The 22,032-nt window shown below is 38.4% G+C and overlaps 1 protein-coding gene across 2 annotated transcripts in view; it reads left to right on the forward strand.

The window, feature by feature from the left end:
- Nucleotides 1-37: 37 nt before the first annotated feature.
- The window catches only part of mta2 (metastasis associated 1 family, member 2), a 23,136-nt gene continuing 1,141 nt past the window's right edge, over nt 38-22,032 (forward strand). Inside the window, exons 1-18 of one of the 2 annotated variants that reach the window (XM_048185667.1) lie at nt 38-525; nt 8,401-8,468; nt 10,593-10,686; nt 14,677-14,794; nt 14,944-15,007; nt 16,611-16,728; nt 16,954-17,056; nt 17,150-17,249; nt 18,266-18,454; nt 18,552-18,626; nt 18,735-18,793; nt 19,739-19,839; nt 19,947-20,086; nt 20,295-20,523; nt 20,618-20,707; nt 20,858-20,976; nt 21,061-21,147; nt 21,277-22,032. The exon at nt 21,277-22,032 is cut by the window's right edge and continues 1,141 nt beyond it. In XM_048185667.1, the coding sequence (XP_048041624.1) occupies nt 498-525; nt 8,401-8,468; nt 10,593-10,686; nt 14,677-14,794; nt 14,944-15,007; nt 16,611-16,728; nt 16,954-17,056; nt 17,150-17,249; nt 18,266-18,454; nt 18,552-18,626; nt 18,735-18,793; nt 19,739-19,839; nt 19,947-20,086; nt 20,295-20,523; nt 20,618-20,707; nt 20,858-20,976; nt 21,061-21,147; nt 21,277-21,408 (1,914 nt within the window). In that variant the 5' untranslated portion in view covers nt 38-497 and the 3' untranslated portion in view covers nt 21,409-22,032. Of the gene's footprint in view, nt 526-8,400; nt 8,469-10,592; nt 10,687-14,676; nt 14,795-14,943; nt 15,008-16,610; nt 16,729-16,953; nt 17,057-17,149; nt 17,250-18,265; nt 18,455-18,551; nt 18,627-18,734; nt 18,794-19,738; nt 19,840-19,946; nt 20,087-20,294; nt 20,524-20,617; nt 20,708-20,857; nt 20,977-21,060; nt 21,204-21,276 lie in introns of both variants that reach the window. The other variant, XM_048185666.1, reaches the window with a different exon arrangement.

Here is a 22,032-nt window from a genome sequence, read left to right on the forward strand (position 1 = left end):
GTTTTACTAGAGTTTGCCGAATGTGACGTTGTGAGCTTCCGAAGATGACGTTGGAGAAAGGGGTGCGTGCGCGCGCGCCCGTTTATGTGTGTGTGTGTGAGTGAAACAGAGCGGAGGTGAAGAAGAGGAGGATGAAGCAGGGAGCGGAGGATGGGAGGAAGAGTGGAGTGAGAGAGAGAGAAAGAGAGAGATAGGCTGGCTATCAAGGGCTCGTGTGAAGTGTGAATGTCTGTGAGGGGCTTCGATGGGAGTTTTATCGCAGCGCCGAAACAAAGACGCGATTTTTTTACCATCCGGAGAAACATTGTAGCGGAAACTTTAAACTTTTACCCGCCACAGCGGCAGCGCCGTGCCGGGTCCCGGCTTTGTCTCGCGACGGGGGGAAGTACGCCAGTACACGCGAGGATACAAAGAACCAGCACCAGTTTTGGATACACATTTTTGTCTACACAACGAGGGAATCCGTGATTATTGTGTTTGTTTAGGAGAGTGAGAGAATGGCGGCCAACATGTACCGAGTTGGAGGTGAGTATTATTGTTGAGGCTAACACTAGCAGCAGGCTCGCGGGGGTTAGCATTAGCATTAGCGCGAGCGGCTGTTTCCGCCTTAGTTACAATGAGCGGAATCCCGTTGCTAAGCGAGCTAGGCTAGTTTCGTTACGGCGCCTTTTGGGTTAACTCGATTTTATTTATTTATAAATGCATTAAAATTCACTTTTAGATTCGCTTAGATGCATAAACTTGCATTGGTTCGCAAACTCTTCTTTTCTTCGCAGTTTTGGTTCAAGTAATTAGCCGCCGCCAGCAAATGAGCCAATTATGAGAGAACCCTGCCGTTAGTTTATTCACTTATGATGCTTTTTACTCACTTTTTCGAGACTTTCATTCAAGTTTTTGTTGTACACGGTGGCTGAACTGCTCCATTCTGTCAAACTTTTGACAGCTGAAGTATATGGGACTCTCACAGTACAGGATGCAAAGACTTTCAGTTTTGTCACTTGTTTGAAACGAAATAACTGTCCATTTATACTGATATCAGGAAATGTAGACACTTTGAACTTGAACCTAGAAAAGAGAAACGACTCATTCAGTGGGAATATAAGTGCAGATATGGGTCGTGAATTATTTCTGTGCTATCTACATACACGTGTAGATAGAAGATGCGAATGTGATCTGAGCTGGTAACAGTTGCTTTAGTTAATCCAGCAGCAGTTTTCAGTTGTGTTTTATACCCATTGTCATCTACTGCACACTAACATCTATTGTCAGTGATGCTCCTCACTGTGTATTGTAATGCAGTCTGCCTTATAACAATATTGCATGCGCGTAAACCTCATTACAGCAGCTTGACATGGTGACCGTGTACATTATAGTGCTTTTATTTTCTTAAATCCGGGAATCGGCCGTAAATAGGTCACGGCAATCAGGCTGTGTTGCTTTAGCAGATGCTGCTGATTGCTTTATTGCAGTTGCAGTTTGATCAGGCAGGGTTTGATGGGAAGATCTGGTCGAAAAACTCAGTTATTACACGCTTGTCAAAATGTATTAGAGTTTATCAAGACTGGGTTCAGAGGAAGGCGAAGTCTGCATCTGCTCACAACATAAGTCATTTAATTTTTTTTATGCAATTAAGAAACTAGTTATCATGCAATGTAGAATTGTAATGTAATGATGGGTTTTCATAGTTTGCCAGATACTTCAATGTATTTTACTGTGTTTTGGGAGGTTTGCACAGGTACTGCTTTAAGGTCATTGAACTTGACCTCACATTCTTGCCCCAAGCTTTTGCATCCCTACATTTCACCTCTGTGATCTGAAGCTTTGTGACTCAAATGCTGTCCCAATGTTGTTGCTTTTTACCCATTTGATCAGAGTGTGTTTTTGTCTTTAAGCTTCCTAGAATACATTAGTAATAGAACAACATAACAGCCAGTATTTGCTGGACTTGTATATTGGCCAGGCTGAATTATCAGTTGATATTTGGCCATTTTGAGAAAGTTGTTGTCTGACTATAACCGTGTCTGCTTGGTCGATAACCAAAATAGTTTAAAGTCGGCATGAAAAGAAATTTTTATTTTCTAAATGCTCGTTATTGATCTTATTGTGAATGATTATTCTGTGGAATATTTTTTTTTTACCTCGTAATTTTTAATGAAAATTTTATGTATTTTATATATATATATATATATATATATATATGGATAATATGGATAATTAATAGTTTTTGTTTTTAGTCTTTTAAGTGCATTATAAATGTGTAAAATAATGAATTAATGTCTCATTTACGGTCAATAATTTGAATGCATATATTGGCGTTATATACCTGTCAACCCTCTCGCACACTGTGCTGTCTAGATATCATTCATTTGTTGTATTCCTCATTTGAAAGTCACTTTGAATGAAAGCATCTGCCAAATGAATAAATGTAATCTAAATGTAGATATGGTTATTGACATTGGGCTTTCAGAGATCCATATTGGTTGACCACTAGAATACATGTTGAGACATCATCTTTGTCTGGTTCACTTGTGCTCTCTGAACTCTTGGTTTGAATGTCGCTCTCCTATGCAAACACAGCACACTGTTCAGTAGTTAACTGTAGCAAATGTTACTGTAACAGTAAGCATACTGAAGGATAGGACTTGTCCTCTTCTCTTTTGTGGTGCATTAAGTTCAAACAGGCAAGATGCAACTGCACTGTTTGCCAGCAAGTGTTTCAAACCAGGACTATAATTGAGAAGGTTTTGGTTCATTGAAGCTTAAATTGTTTATCATGGGGTGTTAATTGAGACTTCTAATAAAGATGCAAAGAGGATACTTGTCTAGTGATGCAGACAGAAATTTCTGCTCATATGCAATGTGCATGTGGGCAAATGCATATATCAGGTGACATTGTGTGGTCTGTTAAATAAGGATCCTGCTCTATATGTGCATATACTGCCAGACAGATATTTTTATCATATCAAACAACACAGTGTGCCCTATCGTACACCCGGTGCAATGCGGTGTAAAAAAAAAAAAAAAGGTGTTTTTTGCTAGTTTCAGCCCAACGCAGTTATCATTTTCGCGTCCTGCGCCACGTTGTTTAAATAGCAAATGCGCTTGCGCTCATGGGCGTGCTGGACTGAAAACGAGGTGTGTTCAGGCACATTGTTGGTGCATTTCTATTTTGAGGCAACTGAAAACAACTGCACCATTGACCAACTAAAACCTGGTCTAAAGTCAATGGTGCAATATTTTTTTGTTATTTAAAGAGTACGTTAGTAATATGTGCCTATAGGCGGGTGCGCAAAGTGCATACACTCTGCTCATTACACACAAAGGGATGTGCAGCAGCACACAAACATGCCAAATATTTAAAATAAAAGGATTACAATGTAAAAGATTATTATTGTGTGCATAAAGATAAAAATACTTTGGTGGAATCCAGTTTGTCCCGTAGATGGTCTGCTCGCACGCTTTAACCACACGCATGAGCAGATCCGAGAAGCGTTCAGTTTTTCCGCTTGCAAATTCCACCTTGTAAATAGTGAGCGCAACTAGATTTAAAGGGAATGGGAGATGAGACTCTGATTGGTTTATTGCACGTTATGCCCAAAACACACCTATTGCTTATTAAGAGAATAGGGACAACCCTTTTAGACCATGACCAGACCATTTTTCCTGTCATTAAGCTAGCAAAAGTGGATTCGAACTAGGCATGTGACGGTATCAAATTTTCATGTTGTGATAATTGCTGAAGCTATTATCACGATATTGAAATAAGTTGCAAAAAAAAGTGTTGTAATGGTATCTTATAACAATAATTCTGAACATTAAAATACAATAATACAATACACAAAATGTTGCAAACAGATTAAAGTGCAAAAGAATTATAAAGAACAACAGGTAACACTTTATAATGTCTCATTATTTAATGTTAGTTAATGCATTAAGATTGAGAATGAGCTACATTTATTACAGTGGGTATTTTTTGTTAATGTTAGTTAAATACAACTGATCATTGTTAGCTTTAGCTCAGGTCCATTAAATAATTGTTACAACTTTTGATTTTAGTAATGTTATTAAACTTAACTAAGAAATTAACTTTTTGCAAATACAAAAAACTGAATGGCTATTTGAAATATTTTAAATAGCTGCTTTATTTACGGGGTTTCCGGGGTAACCGCTGCATTTCTACTGTTCCATCAGCGCCCTCTGCTGTCAGAGAGTGAACGTGCACTTTCATTCTTTCACTTTCTCAATTTCCACCATGTGCTTCTTGTGCACATAGCCGGGCTTGTTTACATCTAAGTGCGTGTTCCTTTGATGCAGCTTACAGCGGTGTTGTGCATTTTATACGATGGATGGGGAAAGTATTCTGAAAATGTATTATAAAAATTTGCTATAACAAATAATTATTCACGGTATTTTGAAGTGCCCACGATAACATTATCGTGCATATTCATTATCGTGATATTGTATTACCGAATATTGGCACGTGTCTAATTCAGACATGCCCTAAGTGCACTTACGCCATGCGTTTTAGACCATGCACTAGACCAGTGGTTCCCAAACCTGTCCTGGAGGTCCCCCAGCCCTGCACATTTGGGCTGCGTCCGAAAACTGGAAAATGCTGCCTTCTGAGGACACATTTCAAGGTAGTAAGGCATCAAGGCACGTCCGAATCCAATGTTGGCTTCACTTCCTCTTTCATGAGATACCTTCCTCAGATCGATTTTTCAAGGAAGCATGGATGTATCCTTAGCTGCCTTTGATATCCCACAATCCTGTGCTTTCCATTCTGGACAGTTCCAGGACAGTTTTGGGAACCACTGCACTAGACCATTTAGTTTGCATTTTTCAATGCTTTACACTAGTGGTCAAACAGTATGGGGTTATTAAATGGCCAGTTTTGATACATGAGCAGAGCAGATGCTTTTATCCAAAGCAATCAACTGAAATTGCATTCAAGTTGTACATTTTATCAGTTCAAGCATTCCCTGGAAATCAAACCCAAGACCTTGGCGTTGCTGGCACTATGATCTACTGTTTGAGCTAAAGGAATGTAATGGTAATATATGAAATGCATATTAAGGATAACAAATGAGATGCATACGTGTGCTAAATTGAAATGAACACCTATTTTACACTTGAGAGATCATCTCAAAATTCACTAAAATATTTGGAAACAAGAATGTTCACTGTCCATTCGCAGGACTGATCTTAAAATGGTCAAATGAACATCGTGATTAACTTTTTTACCCATCCCTGGTAACAACCAAGTAAGCAATTTGCAAGTTGAAATTTTTCTCCTCAAAATGTGTAAACTCATATAAACCTTGTTAAGATTTTTCAGCATCCTGACCAGCCCAAGTCAGCAACACTGACTTAAAAGATGCTGTGAGTTTAAAACAGGACTGGATACGTTTCTCTGACCAGTGGCAGAGCAGGGAATTGTTCAGGAAATCTGTTTGAAAACCACCATTTTTACTATTCTGTTTAGTGATGCTAGTAACTCAAAAATTATGCATGTACACCTATGACCACTATTTTTGTCCCGGTCAGTATCCCCAAACCTCAGTGGGTTTTTAGGTGTCTCTGAACACCAGATGCCATAAGCTAACAATACAGCACATCCCTGCTTTAAGAGCAGATGGCTAGACCCTGTTTCTCCTTGAGGGAAATTATTGATCCATGCAGCTCAGACTCTCCTCACTGTCTCTCTGATTGATGAAGCTCATGAACTTGGGAGAGAGACCTCCATTTTGAGGTGTCCCTTGCGGCACGGCTTAAGAACATGGCTGAGTAGAGGCGAGAAAAGAAAGCGTTAGTCTGATCAAAGATCAACGTCTACCAGAATGTCCAGAGCTGACCAGCTCAGACTAGAAGAGAGAGTTATTACATAACTGAAGTGATGTGTTCAGGGTACAGGCTGTTGGGTACGTGCCTCATCGTATGTGCTCTCAATATTGATCCATACCATTACTCATGTCACTTTCTGTGTGATTATGGAACTCTTACATAATAACGAAATTTGATTGTTCTTGAGTTTAGTCATGGAATCTGCACTTTTTTCTCCACATCTTTGAATTTGAATAGAGTACTACATTCCTGTTGTTAGATAAAAGCATTAATCAAATCAACTAGAATATTCCATATATGAAAAGGGTTGTGTAGAACTTCATAAATAACAGGTGTTCCTATTAGTTGGAATTGGAATGATCATTAAGAATGTACAACATATCGGAACCACATCACTTATCAGCCGATATTATAGACCTTTTTTTTTTTTTTAATTGATCAATATTGGTCAATATTGGATGTTTAATTGTCATGCTCATTTCCACCATTTTTCCACTTGGATTACATTTGCACACTAAAAGTCAAGTTGTGTCCCATATATGTGCCCCATATATATATTATTCACACTTGTACATGATGTAGTTATGCATTATGCTCAACCATGTAGTATATGAATTTATAAGGTTATTTTGTCATTAACATTGGAGTCTGAAAGCCCCTCCCCCTCTGCTATATAATTAAAGCTGCCACAGTTGAGTGCATGAAGTGTCTAACGTTCCACACTTCTTCTTTTTGTCGGTTAAGTGCATCATCCAAATATTTAAAGTGCACTTTTTCTTTTTGAAATTTTCAGTGTGAACACACTACTCGCATTTATGCTACAAAACCACAAATTAGAATAGTGCACAAGTTTGCAAATTGGGTAATTATAGGTGATTGTAAATAGATTTTTATTTTTTCATTGTTCACAAGTTCCAAATTCCTCAAACCTCATTGTTTGCAATTTTATATATATATTTGTATATATATATAATTGATTGTTGTTTAAATTGATCAATTAATGATCAATTAATCAATTGTTAACCTTAAAGGGATAGTTCACCCAAAAATGAAAATTATCCCATGATTTACTCACCCTCAAACCATCCTAGGTGTATATGACAGACGAACTTTCAGACGAACACAATCAGAGTTATATTAAAAAGGTTGATTTAGTTTATAAAGTTTTAAATATGGATATTTTTCTTTAAAAACAAAAACAAAAAAAACAATCGCTTGGCTTCAGAAGGCCTTTTTTACCCCCCTGGAGTCTGATTACTTTTATGATGGATGGATGCACTTTTTTGTACTTAAATCAGGAGCGCCGTTCACTCCCATTATAAAGCTTGGAAGAGCAAGAATATTTTTTAATATAACTCCAGTTGTTCGTCTGAAAGAAGCTAATCATATACACCTAGGATGGCTTGAGGGTGAGTAAATCATGGGATAATTTTTGTTTTTGGGTGAACTAACCCTTAAACTTCTTAAATCCGAAGCAGGGGGTGCTACTAAGTTATCACATTATTTAACCACTTGCTTAACCAAAATAAAATAGGTGTTGCTTTCAAGTTCAGAAGCTTGGCTTACAGTGAATATCGGGAATATGACCATCACTTAACAAGTGCTTTTAATTTTGCTAACATATTAGAAGTGCTTCATAGCGTGAAAAAATAACTGCTTTACATGAAATGTCATCTGTAAAATCATTGTACAATAACAGGTAGACCTTGTCATCTATCGTTGAAAAGGCCTCAACTAGCAGAATACAGAAGCATATTTGTTCCAGTTAGAGAACAAACTATGAAAAATCACAGCCGATGCACGTGTAAGCAGTATACACATGCTTTTGTAACGTGAAATATTATTAAACCATAGATCATATATCTTTATTTAGATTAGGTGGTCTTGAACGAGCCCAAACACAACATAAGACAATGTGTAGATCCCAGAGTGACATGACATGATGCTTGGCTAAAGCTATAAGACTTCTGAGATCCGATCATGTCGCGATCATGACACGGTGTTTTCCAATGTCATTTGAAAGTTCAACCGATGGAAACTAAATCTCGGGTGTGGTGGGTGGGTATGGACGATGAGTAGAGACCAATCAGACACTGTTTTACAGCTGGAGAATGCTGGGATTGGTTTGATTGCTCAGATTGACAGGTCTTGATTTACTGTACGCCATAGAATAGGAGCGTACAGCTGAAGCAGCGCTGGAAGATTGTCACTTATCAACCAGGGCTGCTTTTCTCAAAATCCTCGTGAGGTCAGTTTACTGTAGCGACCATTGGTGACAATGGTTCTACAATCAACATAGGCTTACGGTGGTTTTGGGAAATGCAGCCCTGGATCTTATAACTTGTTGTTTATTCTATGTTCTTTTATTGTCGCAATAAGTAGTTCTTGTGTTAAGTAAAATCATTTGGTTTTTTTGGACCCTTGGTTAATTATGTTTTGAAATAAACTGCTAGCCTACCTAATCCATTGCATACATTTAGAATACATAATTATTATACATAAGAAATGGAGCTCAGTGATCTGTCACTTACTGATGGTTTCTTTTGTCTACTGCAGATTATGTGTATTTTGAAAACTCCTCCAGTAACCCATATTTGATCCGCCGAATAGAAGAACTCAACAAGGTGAGTTTTGGAACATGTTCTGTCTAATCACTTAACAATCTTAAACCTCTTTTGTTGTTCAGTCATTTTAGACCAAAACATTTTTTTTTTTTTTTGGAAATTTTAAAAATCACTACTTCATCGGAATGATAAAATTGTGGACTTGATGAATGGGAAATAGGCAAAAATATGAAAATACAGAGAATGTTTTGTGTATAATCTATGAATCAGCCACAATGTAGAAAAAAAAAAAACAGCAATGAAGGGGTGGCACTCTAAAATATCAAGAGTGCAAAATAAACACACATACAGTATATATGAACTGGTGTGACTAAAAGCAAGTTTTTAGCAAATGTGTGAAATGAAGGAATAGTTCAGCCACAGTGCAGTAATAAAAAGGTCAGCAAGGAAGGGGTTACACTCTAAAACATTGAGAGTACAAAACTATCACACAACACACTGTCATATACACACAAATGAACTGGTGTGGCTGTAACAATATGGCAAAGTTGAGCCAGAAGACTAAAATAAGAGGTTGAAATCAGGTTATTATAGCTCTGATAAAGCATTCCTGTTCATTTCAAAGTTACATTTTTGTTTAATTTTGATGTTATGTGTAACAAAGTTTTTCTCTGTGTTCAGGTTTGACTAGTAAAATTCATGCAAAAACTGACACTTCAAATAAACATTTCAAAAAAAAAAAAAAAAATCTAAACCTTGACAAAGTAGTCTTTGAGAATGTCTTAATAAATCCAAATCCACAACTTAATAAAAATAAGTATGTCTAAAACAATTAGTGAATTTATAAGCCTTTTTATATAGAGCACTATATAGTAATCTAGTCGTTACACCGTGGTGTTACAGATGTTTTTCTTTTTTTGCTCCCACCAGATGGCATGGATTTGGATTTTAAAGGCATTGTCTCTATTCTAACATGAAATACAGCTTTAATTGAAAAGTAATTAAAAAAATATATTTTCATTTGGGAAAAAATGATAATTGTTGCATAAATATTATTAGTACTATAAAATTCTCTCAAAATACAAAATAAAAAAGACAATATATTCTTGAACAAAAAATATATTACATTAATTTTACTGAAAATAAAGTTACATTTCAGATGTCCAGTCACTTTTGACCACGAACAACACAAGCTCGCAAATGAACAATACCAAATGAAAAAGGTTAAGCAAAAGCAATATTTTTTTTTTTCTTGATGCATGCAGGTTTTTGTTGTTTCCTTGTGCTTTCATTTGACCATGAGCTATTTTTGACCAGTATGACACCAATATTACAGCATGCATAATGAATTTGATGTGTCACCATTCTTACAGCCTAGAGTCAGACTGACTGTGATTGGTTGGGGCTTTTGATGTCTGCCAATCATTTATCATACATCATCAATTGCATGTGCAGAGATTTGAACATTACACTGAACATGGATGATTGACATATGCCAGCTCTCTGCTAATGCATTGTCACTCATGACAGCGTAGCAGACTGTCTCTGTCACCTGCTCCCCTCTGTTGTGCATTGCTAATGCTCAGCCATCATGCTGTTGTCTGCCGATGCACGCTGGGCTGTTTGAGATGAAGACCCAGCCGTAAGAGACTTATATAATGCTGAGAATGACACAGGCCTGTTTCCTGGAGCAGGGATTAAAACACTTTTATGTAACCTCAATTTTGAAGGGCTATGAAGCTCAGCAGGATGGGTAAACTAATGGAAGTGGTGTCTTTGTTCAATATGTATACATGTTAGTCAGAATTCAGTTTTGTCTTGAATATAAACAACTCTAACCCCCACCGTGTTGCATTAATGAGTAAGATTTCCATATAGAGTGGTTCATTTTCAGTGCCGGAAAATGAGTAGAAATGTAGTTATTAAGAGGAGGACCCACAACTTTTTTTTGGTGCTTAAATATTGATGCAGTTTCTTGCAAATCATAGACGGTGTTATTCAGTCCCACTTTGACTTGATGAAGGTAGTTCTCTTTATACTAAAATTATGGGTTTTCACAAGTCTATGACATGAAGACAGTAATAGCACTTAAGGTCATTATTTCATTGTATAGAGAAAATGGCTGAATGGTCTTTTTGTATTTAGTCTTTTTCACACTCTTTCTTGTTGCATGTCTCCCCCTAGACTGCCAATGGAAATGTAGAAGCCAAGGTGGTCTGTCTCTTCAGGCGGAGAGATATATCTGCCAACCTCAACACTTTGGCCGATAGCAATGCAAGTGAGTACCCAACTGCCTTCTCCTGAGTTCACGTCTCGTCTTCACACTTAAGATGAAGTGTCACTAGAGATATATCTGAAATACTACCAACTGCTTTGACTCAACTGGGAGCAGATTTTAAAGCACCAAACTGGATCAATCCAATGTATAATGATATTTGCAATGCATTTTATAAATTTTATGTCTTCTATCTGAATGAAGAAGCAAATTATTTTTGTTGAACATATTCAATAATTGTATGACCAATAAACTGAATTAAATTTTGCTCTGAGTTTGAGAAATCTGTGGAGGTATTGCAAAATAGATTTCTCACCATTAAATCAAAATGCTCTTCCTATTTTTTAGTTCAATGTTTATTACGTCTTTTTTTTTTCATTCCTGTGCCCTCAAAAACTTCCCTTCCTTCTCACAATGTTGTCTCAACCTTTCACTCACATGATATTGCAGCAGTTAGCAAACAACAACAATCCAGTCAATTACCAATGGACAAAATCAAGTCCCACCCAACTTTCTTTTCTCTCTCTCTCTCTCTCTCTCTCTCTCTCTCTCTCTCTCTCTCTCTCTCTCTCTCTCTCTCTCTCTCTCTCTCTCTCTCTCTCTCTCTCTCTCTCTCTCTCTCTCTCTCTCTCTCTCTCTCTCTCTCTCCCCGTTTCACTTAGATATGCATCACAATAGGGAAGAAAGATGATTGCAATTTCCATTTCATGCCTACTTTAAATATGGTAAAATATCTTAGTGGAACTTAGTGTACTACACTCTTGTATTGATCGTTGAGAGTGTAATCGAACTAGCCAAAATATTTACTTATTTACTAGTTGGACACACAAAAAGGGGCAGTGCGTTTGTAGAATTTTTTTAAAATGACATGCATTTCCATTCTTCAGAAATCTGTGGAGCATTCTGTGGAGTTCTGCAGGTGTACATGCCAACAAGTCGAAACAGAAGAACTTAGCAGAAGGACACCAATCTATACAGGCAACAAAACTAGATTACTTCTATTATAATTAGGGATGGAACAAGATGGTTAACTAGTCACTCAACAGAAACGCAGAACTTAGCTGAAGGACACCAATATATATGGGCAACAGACAGATTATAGACAAGTTGCAATACTAAATTCATCCCCTTTTAAGTATTAGTAATTTTTAGACCTTTACTGGTGCGAATGCTCGTTAATAAAAATGAAAGAAAACTAATGCCCTCTGTTACGCGCTGTCTAGTTGTTTTTGAACACCATCACATCCTATGCAAGTGCGCTCTGTGAAATAAGAGCACACTTGCTGATAAGGTCTGATAAACCCTAATTATGCAGACAAGCTAGTTGATAAGTCATACAGACAACCCATTTACTAGTTGATTTTTGACAAATGCTGTCTCATTTCATAGACTGCAAACTTCAGAGGTTGCATTTGTCTTGGCGCATACATCAAAGGATGTCTTATTTAAAAAAATTAAATCATAAGGGCTTTTCACACTGCGATTAACCCAGGTTATCGTCATTCTAAACACTGCTTTTAACCCCGGGTAAGGGAGCGTTTCACACTTGTAATTTAGATGCAGGATTAGCACAGCTTTTTACCCGGGGTTATGAAACCCTGCTCCGGAGCAGGGTTAGCACTTTTGCGGTGTTAACTCCACATTTTTGCCAAACTTGTACAGTGTGAAACGATGCCATGTTAGAAAGTTACAACTAGATGCTTAGCAACCGACAACCAAACACGTGCCTTAGGCCCTGTTTACACTAGTGTGTTTTAGTTTTAATATGCACAAGTTTTGCTATGGTTATGCCTGTCGTTTACACTACACCGGCGTTTTCGAACCTCGAAAATGGAGACATTCGAAAACGCTGCAGAGCCCTTTTTAGTTTCAAAACGTCGGGGCATCGTTTCAGTATAAACGGACCAAAACGGAGACTTTTGAAAACGATGGCATGGCTGCCCACATTTGCTCTGCGTATCCTTGACAACCGTGTAAACAATAACATGCAGTCTGAACTGCAATCTTTGCTGGCTTTGTTGTAATTTTTAGCAGCCATTGTACAGTTAAACTCTGCATTTTTAATACTGCAGCTGCCTACGGATGCCCAGTGTGCTTGAACGGTCATGTGTCATGCGTTTTCGGCCGTGTAGTGTAGACGGAGATCGTTTCTGAAACGCTGTGGAAACGCCAGTGTAGACGAGGATCGTTTTCATTTTAAAAAGCTGTTTTACAACAAAAATGCACTAGTGTAAACGGGGCCTTATATTCATGTGCTTTGGGCAGTCATGGAAACACTGTGCAATGTATTTAAACAGTTGTTTCTGCGTATGATAGGAAAAATGTGACAGTTGGAGTGAAGAAGAGACCGCCTATAAAGATAAACCAGGATTCCATTTCCTGGGGTTTAGAATGACCCAGGGTTAACTATTTCAAGTGTGAAAAGCCCTTTAAAAAAACTTGATCGTTGTTCCTAGTGAAGCCTACATTTTTATTTCTTGATGACTTTGGAATGTTGTGGTCAGTTTACTGAAATGAAGCAGCCTCAATGACGTATGTGTCCGACAAATGCTCCCTCCAGAGGATGCAGTTTTCGAAATAAGAGAGTTAATATGTACTTTTGCACATCCCCAAATGTATATTTATTATATCACAGCTGCAGGCGTTCCACATGTTTGATAAATATGCTTAATCTCACCTATATGCCTGCGGCAGCAGTTCATTTATATGTAAATTCTGTGTACGTGAACTGCTGTAAACCTGTCGTAATTATGTCAGTGCAGTGCATTAACCTATCCTTTCCAGAGTAGGGTCAGGTTTAGGTTGAGGAAGTTATTGCATTGACATGGGCAGTTAGCCTTCAAATCCTTTGCGGTCATGAGAGGCCAGTGTCAGCTTGGCTGCCCGTTTAATACTGAACGCATCCTCCTTTTTATGTTGTGGCACTCTACAGCACCAACACTGTCCTGTTAAATAAGATCAGGGCTCCCATTTACATCACCTCCTCTTCTCTCTACCTTCTGCCCATCTTCCTCCTTCAACCTCACCTCCCACCCCCCCACCCCCCTCCTGAATGGGCTCCTCTGTACTTATCCTCAGCTGCCATCCGCCCTGTGCTCTCAGAACAAAAGAGCCTTCATGGGACCCACCGGGCCATGGCGCTCAAAGGGTTAACACTAGGTTAACACTGTCTGGCTGGTGTCTTTGTCAAAGACTGAAAGTGTTATTAAACGCATGCATACATGTGTGTGTGTGTGCGCACGCGCGCATTTGGCTCTGAGGGTGTGCATGTATGATGGATTTGTCGTTTGTGTGTCTTGAGTGCTCGTCTGCTTGTGTGTGTGTGTGTGTGTGTGTGTGTGTGTGTGTGTGTGTGTGTGTGTGTGTGTGTGTGTGTGAAAGAGAGCTTGTGGCATTTTTTTTTTTAAATGCGTACTTGTGCATGGGGGGGGTTGTTGCTCAATGGGGGGATGGGTGCCTCAGGTTTGTTGCACAGGGTTTCCCTGTAAAGCTGGCAGGGACGCATTGGCCAAGGGGAGAGAAAGGAGGGGGCAGGGCCACTGGGGTGGCAGGAGGGGTTAATAGAAAGGGGTGTGGTCTGATTTCCCGCCCTCTTCTTTGACAGGGTTTCCTTAGGCTCCGTGCAGGGGTGGAGTTTGGTCAGATCGTCTGATAAAGTCCTGCCAAGTCTCCTCATCTTATACGAGCATCTATTTAAGAAATATCTGTATCACCATTGTAAACTGGTGTCAAAAGTAATGTTTTTTTTTAAATGCATTCAAGTGAGTTGACCTGCATTAAAATGGTTTTATTCCCTCATAAGTCAACAGATCTCATGAAGGATATTCAATTTGTTTCTGAATGAGTGTAAAATTGATTGCAACCATTACTAATAAACTAAAGTGATGTGTGAACTTAAGATTTGGTCTGTGTTTTCTGAAAGGAAGCTGGTTCACATCAGAGCTAATTGAGGTATTGGCGTCACACTTATGTTTGTGTGTGTGTGTATTTTAGGAGACTTTGAAGAGGAGTCCAAGCAGCCTTCAACATCAGAACAGCAGAAACACCAGCTCAAACACAGAGAACTGTTCCTGTCTCGACAGTTTGAGTCTCTTCCGGCCACGCACATACGGTAAATACACTCACGCCACTTACAGACATAAACATCTCAAGATTGAATGATATAATCTCATCAGAGCCCAGACTCAGGCTCCATATGTAAGATATTTGATTTGTATTGATACATTTCTATTTATACTGTACATTATTGTTTTTATTCAGAGGAAAATGCAACGTCACACTTTTGAATGAGACTGATGTTTTAACTAGCTACTTGGAGAGAGAGGTAAGTGTCCACCTGCAGTACAAGAGCACTCACTGTGTAGTTTTTCATGGAGTGTCACAAAGCTACCACAAGCCATAGCTGACAGAGCCAAAACATGACAACCCTGTTAGAGTGACTCTCACAAAATCTGACAATAATGTCTGTCATGTTTTTACCTTTTTGCATTGCCATTTATTTTACTACAGTAAGCTCATTTTCATTTTAACACTCATTACTGTAATGCAAAGAAATAAAGTATTTGTATGTCATGATAGTATTTGTTGTATTTAATTTAATTTGTCATTTGTATGTTTTTTGTGTTTTCATTACAAAAATAATTGATATGTTAACAACCTTTCAAAAGTTTGTGATCAATATGATTTTTAAATGTTTTTGATACATTATGCTCACCAAGGCTGCATTTATGTGATTAAAAATGCAGTAAAAACAGTAATATGGTAAAATAGTATTAGAATTTATTTCTGTGATGGCAAAGCTGAATTTTCAAAAGTGCAAAAGTCTTAGGCCACCACCAGCTTTGTTGTTTTATCAATTTTTTTTAATGACAATCTATATTTTTATAGATTGAAATCTATACTTTATTAAGATACAAACAGAAAATACAGGAAGTATGTACAAAAAAGGTAAAACAAAACAAACTTCTTTAAGCAAAAATCAGTATTTAGTGTGAGCTCCTGGACTTCTTCCAGTTTCTCAAAGAAGAGAAATTTTTTGAAAGTTTTCTTGGCCTTCCAGTCCTTTTCCATTCCATTTAGGTTTAAGAGAGCCGGTTCCTGCTATTGCTCAAATGTAAGGGGAGGTCACTATTGGTGCTTTTCCACTGCATGGTACGGGTCGGTATGGCTCGATACGGCTCGCTTTTTGGTGCTTTTCCACTGCATGGTACAGCTCGGTACGGAACGGTACGACTCGCTTAAATAGTGCCACCTCGGTGGAGGTTCCAAGTGAGCCGTCAGATCCAGATCACTGATTGGTCAGAGAGAATCGTCACTACCAGCGTCATTGGATTTGAAACCCGAGACACCAAACCCGCTAGATTTAAATAGTCAATAACAGCCACCGCAGTATCATTTGTTCGCGAAACGACTTGCTTTAAACGACTGTCGCACGCAACTTGAAAAAAGAAATGGCTGTATCGTGGACAGTAGACGAGGTGCAGAATTGTTGGTAGACGAGGAGCGGATCCACGGCAGTAGAGGCGGCGCAACTACACAATCAGTCTTTAATCCCACCCACTCTGAAGCTGTACTAACTGCAGTGGAAAAGCAAACCGAAAGTGAAGGAAGCCGTGCCGTGCCGAACCGAGCCGAGCCGAGCCGTACCACTCAGTGGAAAAGTGCCATATATACTTGCCACTTAAGACTATAGAAGCCTTTTTTTCTGCTTTTAATACTGCATAATGTATTTTCTGGTTATATTTTAATAAGGAAATTGAGGAATAATTATATATGGTCATTATACCATTGCTAAAACATCTAATGGTGGCCTAAGACTTTTGCACAATACTGTATGTATATACAGTCAGAGTGAGCACCTTTTGCTTGATTAAAATGAGGCAAGTGCATCAAGTGTCTGTGTTGTCTAACATGTGTTTGTTCTGCAGGACTGTTTCTTCTACTCTCTGGTGTTTGACCCAGTGCAAAAGACCCTGCTGGCTGACCAGGGGGAGATCAGAGTGGGATCCAAATACCAGGCAGAGATTCCTGACAAACTGGCTGAAGGTCAGAAGGTTTTTAATGTCTCTACACCTTAGTATTACTAAAACATGGTCCATTTGATGTGGAAAACTTGGACGTGATTCTTATCACAGTATTGCATTAATACTTCAAATCCTTGTATTGATATTTTCACCACACATTTTAGGAAAAAGTGCCTGTTGGATGTTGAAGGTCAAATTCAAAACTTATTAAGTTAATTAGTAAATACAATGTTTTCCATTTCATCAGTTGATTCAGACAGTAGAGTGCAGGAGAAGCTTGAGACAAAGGTTTGGGATCCTAATAACCAGCTGAAGGATCCGCAGATAGACCAATTCCTGGTAGTGGCACGGTTAGTATTTTATTTTATTTTATTTTATTTTATTTATTTATTTAATATGTTATTGTGCAGTAGCATGATTTAATTTGTTTTTGTTCATTTTAGGGCTGTTGGTACATTTGCACGTGCACTGGACTGCAGCAGTTCAATCCGCCAGCCCAGTCTGCACATGAGCGCAGCGGCTGCATCTAGAGACATCACACTGGTGAGAGAATGGATGCATTCAATCACTCTTCCTTAACTACACATAAAAGTGCATTCCTCGTTCATTCTCTGCTTCCTCACTTGACTTCAGAGTCATGCACATCTGGCTAGGGTTAGGTAGGGTTGTCAAAACGTACCGGTACTGTCGGTACTAAAAAAAAAATTGACTACCAGCATTTTGTAGTATTGGCTATATTTGGTACCTGCTGATAGGTGCGGTTTTTAAACGCTCTCATTCGTATTTGTTTGAGCGCTTTCTGAGCATCAAAGGTTCCTGTTTACAGTGTGTTTTTACAAGCTTTGAGCATTGATTGTAACAAAATCATATCTGTTGAGTGTGTGAACACAATGGCCAATCAGATGTGCTAGTCAGTAAGTTAGTCAGCTTAACGCTGCTAAAAACAGACAATTTTATTATAACCAACAAAGTATAAACTTGATGTAAATAAAAGATTCATTGTACAATTAAGCCTGTTTTTTTTTTGTTTTTTTTTGTATTATTACTATTATAACAGGAGTTTTTGCAAGTGCAGAATTCAGTGAGTTTGCGCTTTAGAGATTGACAGCCTTAGTGATTATAAAGGGAGGCTTTTCTCATGCTTTGTTTATTACCCCATTCAAAATCAGTACAAGTTTAGTTTTTTCTTTCCGTGTTGTTGGTTCAACTTTGCTTTTTAAACCAGAAGAATGAAATACCACTTTCTCCTTAATAAACATAATGAGTGCTATTGTTGTTTATTGATGTGCAACCTGTACACATCTCAAAAAATGTGTTTTAGGGTTTCATGACCCTTTTAAATGCTTGATTGAATCAGCGACTGCAATGATTGACAGTGATAACTAACTGATGAGACAAAACAAGGACAATTTTTTAAAAACCTTTTTTCAGCAGTTTTTGCTCTGGTACCGAAATTGTTACAGAAAACGAAAATAATGTACTGGTATTAGTGCCGGCTACTGAAATTTTGGTACTGTGACAAATCTACATCTGATTCTCACTGTCCTGTCTGTCTATAGTTCCACGCCATGGACACTCTTCAGAAGAATGGCTATGACCTCGCCAAGGCTATGTCAACGCTGGTGCCGCAGGGTGGCCCGGTGCTGTGCAGGGATGAGATGGAGGAGTGGAGCGCCTCAGAAGCCATGCTGTTCGAGGAGGCTCTGGAGAAATACGGCAAAGACTTCAATGACATTCGCCAAGACTTTGTGAGTTTACAACACCATTATTGACCATTTACTCTTGCACAAACTGCATTTGGGAAAGTTCAAACGATTTAAATGTACATTTGTTGTTGAACTGCAGTTGCCCTGGAAGTCATTAGCTAGTGTGGTCCAATTCTACTACATGTGGAAGACTACTGACCGTTACATTCAGCAGGTACAAAACCTTGCATGCTTTTTTACAAACCGAAATAAATTTTGATGTGAACTTTTCTTCATGTATATGAATGTGTATCTTAACCAAGTTGCTTGTTTTATCCACCAGAAAAGACTAAAGGCAGCAGAGGCTGACAGCAAGCTGAAGCAGGTGTACATCCCCACCTAGTGAGTATTTAGTGTCACTGCACTGTTTGTTTTTTTTGTTTGGGGTTTTTTTTTTTTTTTTTTTTTTTTTTTTTTTTAAACCTTTTTCTAAATACAAATGGCACAAATCAGTATCTCTTTAGTTTAGTCGTTAATTAATAAAGGCACAAATCCCATGTAATTTAGAGAGAGAATTACCATTCAAAAGTTTGGAGTCGAAGATTTTTGTAAAGTTTTGAATGAAGTCTCGTATGCTCACCAAGGCTGTATTTATTTGAACAAAAATGCAGTAAAAAGTGAAAAAATATTTTACAATAAAATAACTTCTGTTTCAATTTATTTTAAAGTAATTTATTCTTGTGATGTTAAAGCTGAATTTTCAGCATCATTACTCCAGTCTTCAGTGTCACATGATCAAAGCAATCATTCAAATATGCAGGTTTGGTGCTCAATAAATATTTTATCATCAATATAAAAAAAAAAAAAAAAAAAATATGCTGCTTAATATTTTATGTAAAATACTGTGATAATTTTTTTTTCAGGATTCTTTGATGAATAGAAAGTTCAAAAGAACAGGATTTATGTGATATACATTTTTCTTTGTAACGGTGTCTTTACTGTCAGTTTTGATTAATTTGACTTATCCTTGCTGAATAAAAGTATGAATTTCTTGTTGTTTATTTAAGTCTTATTGACCCCAAACTTTAAAATGGTAATGTATGTTAGTCTATTGTTGAATATAAAATTAACACAGCAAGAAAAGTAGCTATTTAAGTTAGCTATTCTATTGTCTGTTTTCAAAAAAATAAAAAAAATTTATTTGATTTAAGATAATTGGTTTTTTTCTGGTTGGTTGGTTGGTTGGTTGGTTGGTTGGTTTTTGCTATATGAACTCATCAACTTGTCAGACTCTTTCCTGTAGTATGTTTAGCTGTTTGAGAATCTAAATTTTGTTCTCTCCTTCAGCACCAAGCCCAACCCCAACCAGATCATGGCACCTGGAAATAAACCTGGCATAAATGGTGCCACCGGCTACCAGAAAGGCCTCAGTTGTGAAAGCTGTCATAGTGAGTAAACTCAAGTCACTGTACACATCTATGGCTCATATTTTGGCTCAAATATTCCTGTACATTAAAATGAGGGTATTCATCAATTTGACTTGCTACTCCTCCAGCTGCCCAGTCTCAGCAGTGGTATGCATGGGGCCCTCCCAACATGCAGTGCAGACTCTGTGCATCCTGTTGGATTTACTGGAAGAAGTATGGTGGTCTTAAGACCCCCACTCAACTAGAGGGCGCCACAAGAACTGGCTCAGTATGTAAAATCCTGTCTTGTGTTTTGTGTCATGTTTACTGTGTTTTAAAATATTAGATAAAAATAATCAGTGAGAATATCTTGTTAGTTTCGTTCATCATCTTGCTGGCAAGTTTATTTCAGGCCAATCATTTTAAAGAGACAGAATGATGAATGGAGACAGAAAATTGCCAAACCAAACAATGAACATGATCCATCTTTCCAATAGGATGCAGCTCCACGGGGTCACATGACCCGCCAGGAGGTACAGGGCATGTCCCCATTTACCAGCAGTGCAGGAAGAGCTAAACTTCTGGCTAAAAATCGGCAGACCTTCATCCTGCAGACCACCAAACTCACTCGAATCGCCCGTCGGGTGTGCCAGGACATCCTGCAGTCCCGCCGAGCAGCCCGTCGCCCCTACGCTTCCATTAACGCCAATGCCGTCAAAGCAGAGTGTGAGCAAACACTTGTTGTTTTTAATCGGGATTTAAAAAAAAAAAAATCATTTTATCTTTAGATTCTTTTTGACTGCCTCTTTTTCTCTTTTAGGTATGATAAGACTTCCTAAAGCAGCAAAGAGCGCTATGAAGAACCGCCCTATTCCTCGACCGTCCCTCATCAATATAGTTAAAGAATTGGGTATGGCTTTAGCATTAAATCAAAACCAAAATATCATTATAGGGATATTTAAACAGGCAATTAAATTGTTTGGTACAGTGTTTACTCAAATCACAGCAAAATATTTGAGAACAGATCATTTGATATGCTTGTTTTTTTGTTTTTCTTTAGCTGTTCAAGCTCCTTTGAAACTCAAAGCACCACGAGGTGCTCCAACACCAATCAACCGTAACCAGGTCAACCAGCCTCGGAGCGCATCCGCCCTACTTGGCAAGAGGCCCTTCGACAACGTAAGCATCTCGTACAAATATATATTAACCTTCTCACTGGTAGAAAATGGCGTACACGGATCTAAGCGCTCTCTTTGACTACAGGCTGGAGGTCATTCTTTCTCCACCAATGGAAGGCCGTTCGCATCGGGAATGAGAGCAGCCACCCAGTCAGTCATTAAGAGACAGAAGGTCAGTCAAGGAGATGCTCCAAATCCTGTGGTGTTTGTGGCTACGAAAGACACCAGGTATGTTTCAAAAGCATCTTATTGTCATGTGTTTGCCTTTTCCTGAGACTAATTCCATGTGTGTGATTCACAGAGCCCTGAGGAAACACCTCACTCAGGCAGAAATGAGGCGGGCGGCCAGAAAACCACACCTCCCGGTCAGAGTCAAACTTCCCGTGCCACCCCGGCCGATTCCCATACCCATCATACCCTCCAGCACCAGTGAGCCAATTGTGTTGGAGGACTGAGCGATGTTCCAGTAGACCACATCCATTGCCAGAGCATGTTAAACCCACCATCATCAGCTTCGTCTTCTGTCGTCCCCCCCAGATCCCACACGCACAACCACGCTCACACGCTCGGGAAAATGACGTACCGCATACTCTTACACCAGCATACACCAGAATTCAAAGCGTTTTACTCCCAGTGTTAAAGGTTAAGGGCTTGATGCCCTGCTGTCCTGTTGCTTTTTTTTAATTGCAAATTCTTTTAACTGTGTAATTTAAAGCAAATCATGTTCATTCTAAGATGGTGTAAAAGCACACTTTATTTTTCTCCAGTTCTGTCGTTATTTGTATAAATATTAACAGGTTTTTTCAAGAGTTTGATTCTTGTGTGTATGGAAAATGGGATTTAAATGTGTGAGGGAGTATGTCGTCTTTTTACCATCATTTTCTTAATTTCTTAGGTTGCTTATGTTAAAAACAGAATCACCCTTTTTCATGCTATATAGACAAATAAATGATTGCGCTGCTCCTTTTATTTCAGCCAGTACATGTTGTTCTAGCCTTTCAGGCCTAGCTGAATTGTGGAAAGATGGTATCATGGAAGGCATTACAGCAAAAGTATT

Source organism: Megalobrama amblycephala, linkage group LG3 (assembly GCF_018812025.1).
Source record: "Megalobrama amblycephala isolate DHTTF-2021 linkage group LG3, ASM1881202v1, whole genome shotgun sequence".
NCBI classification, from domain to species: Eukaryota; Metazoa; Chordata; class Actinopteri; order Cypriniformes; family Xenocyprididae; genus Megalobrama; species Megalobrama amblycephala.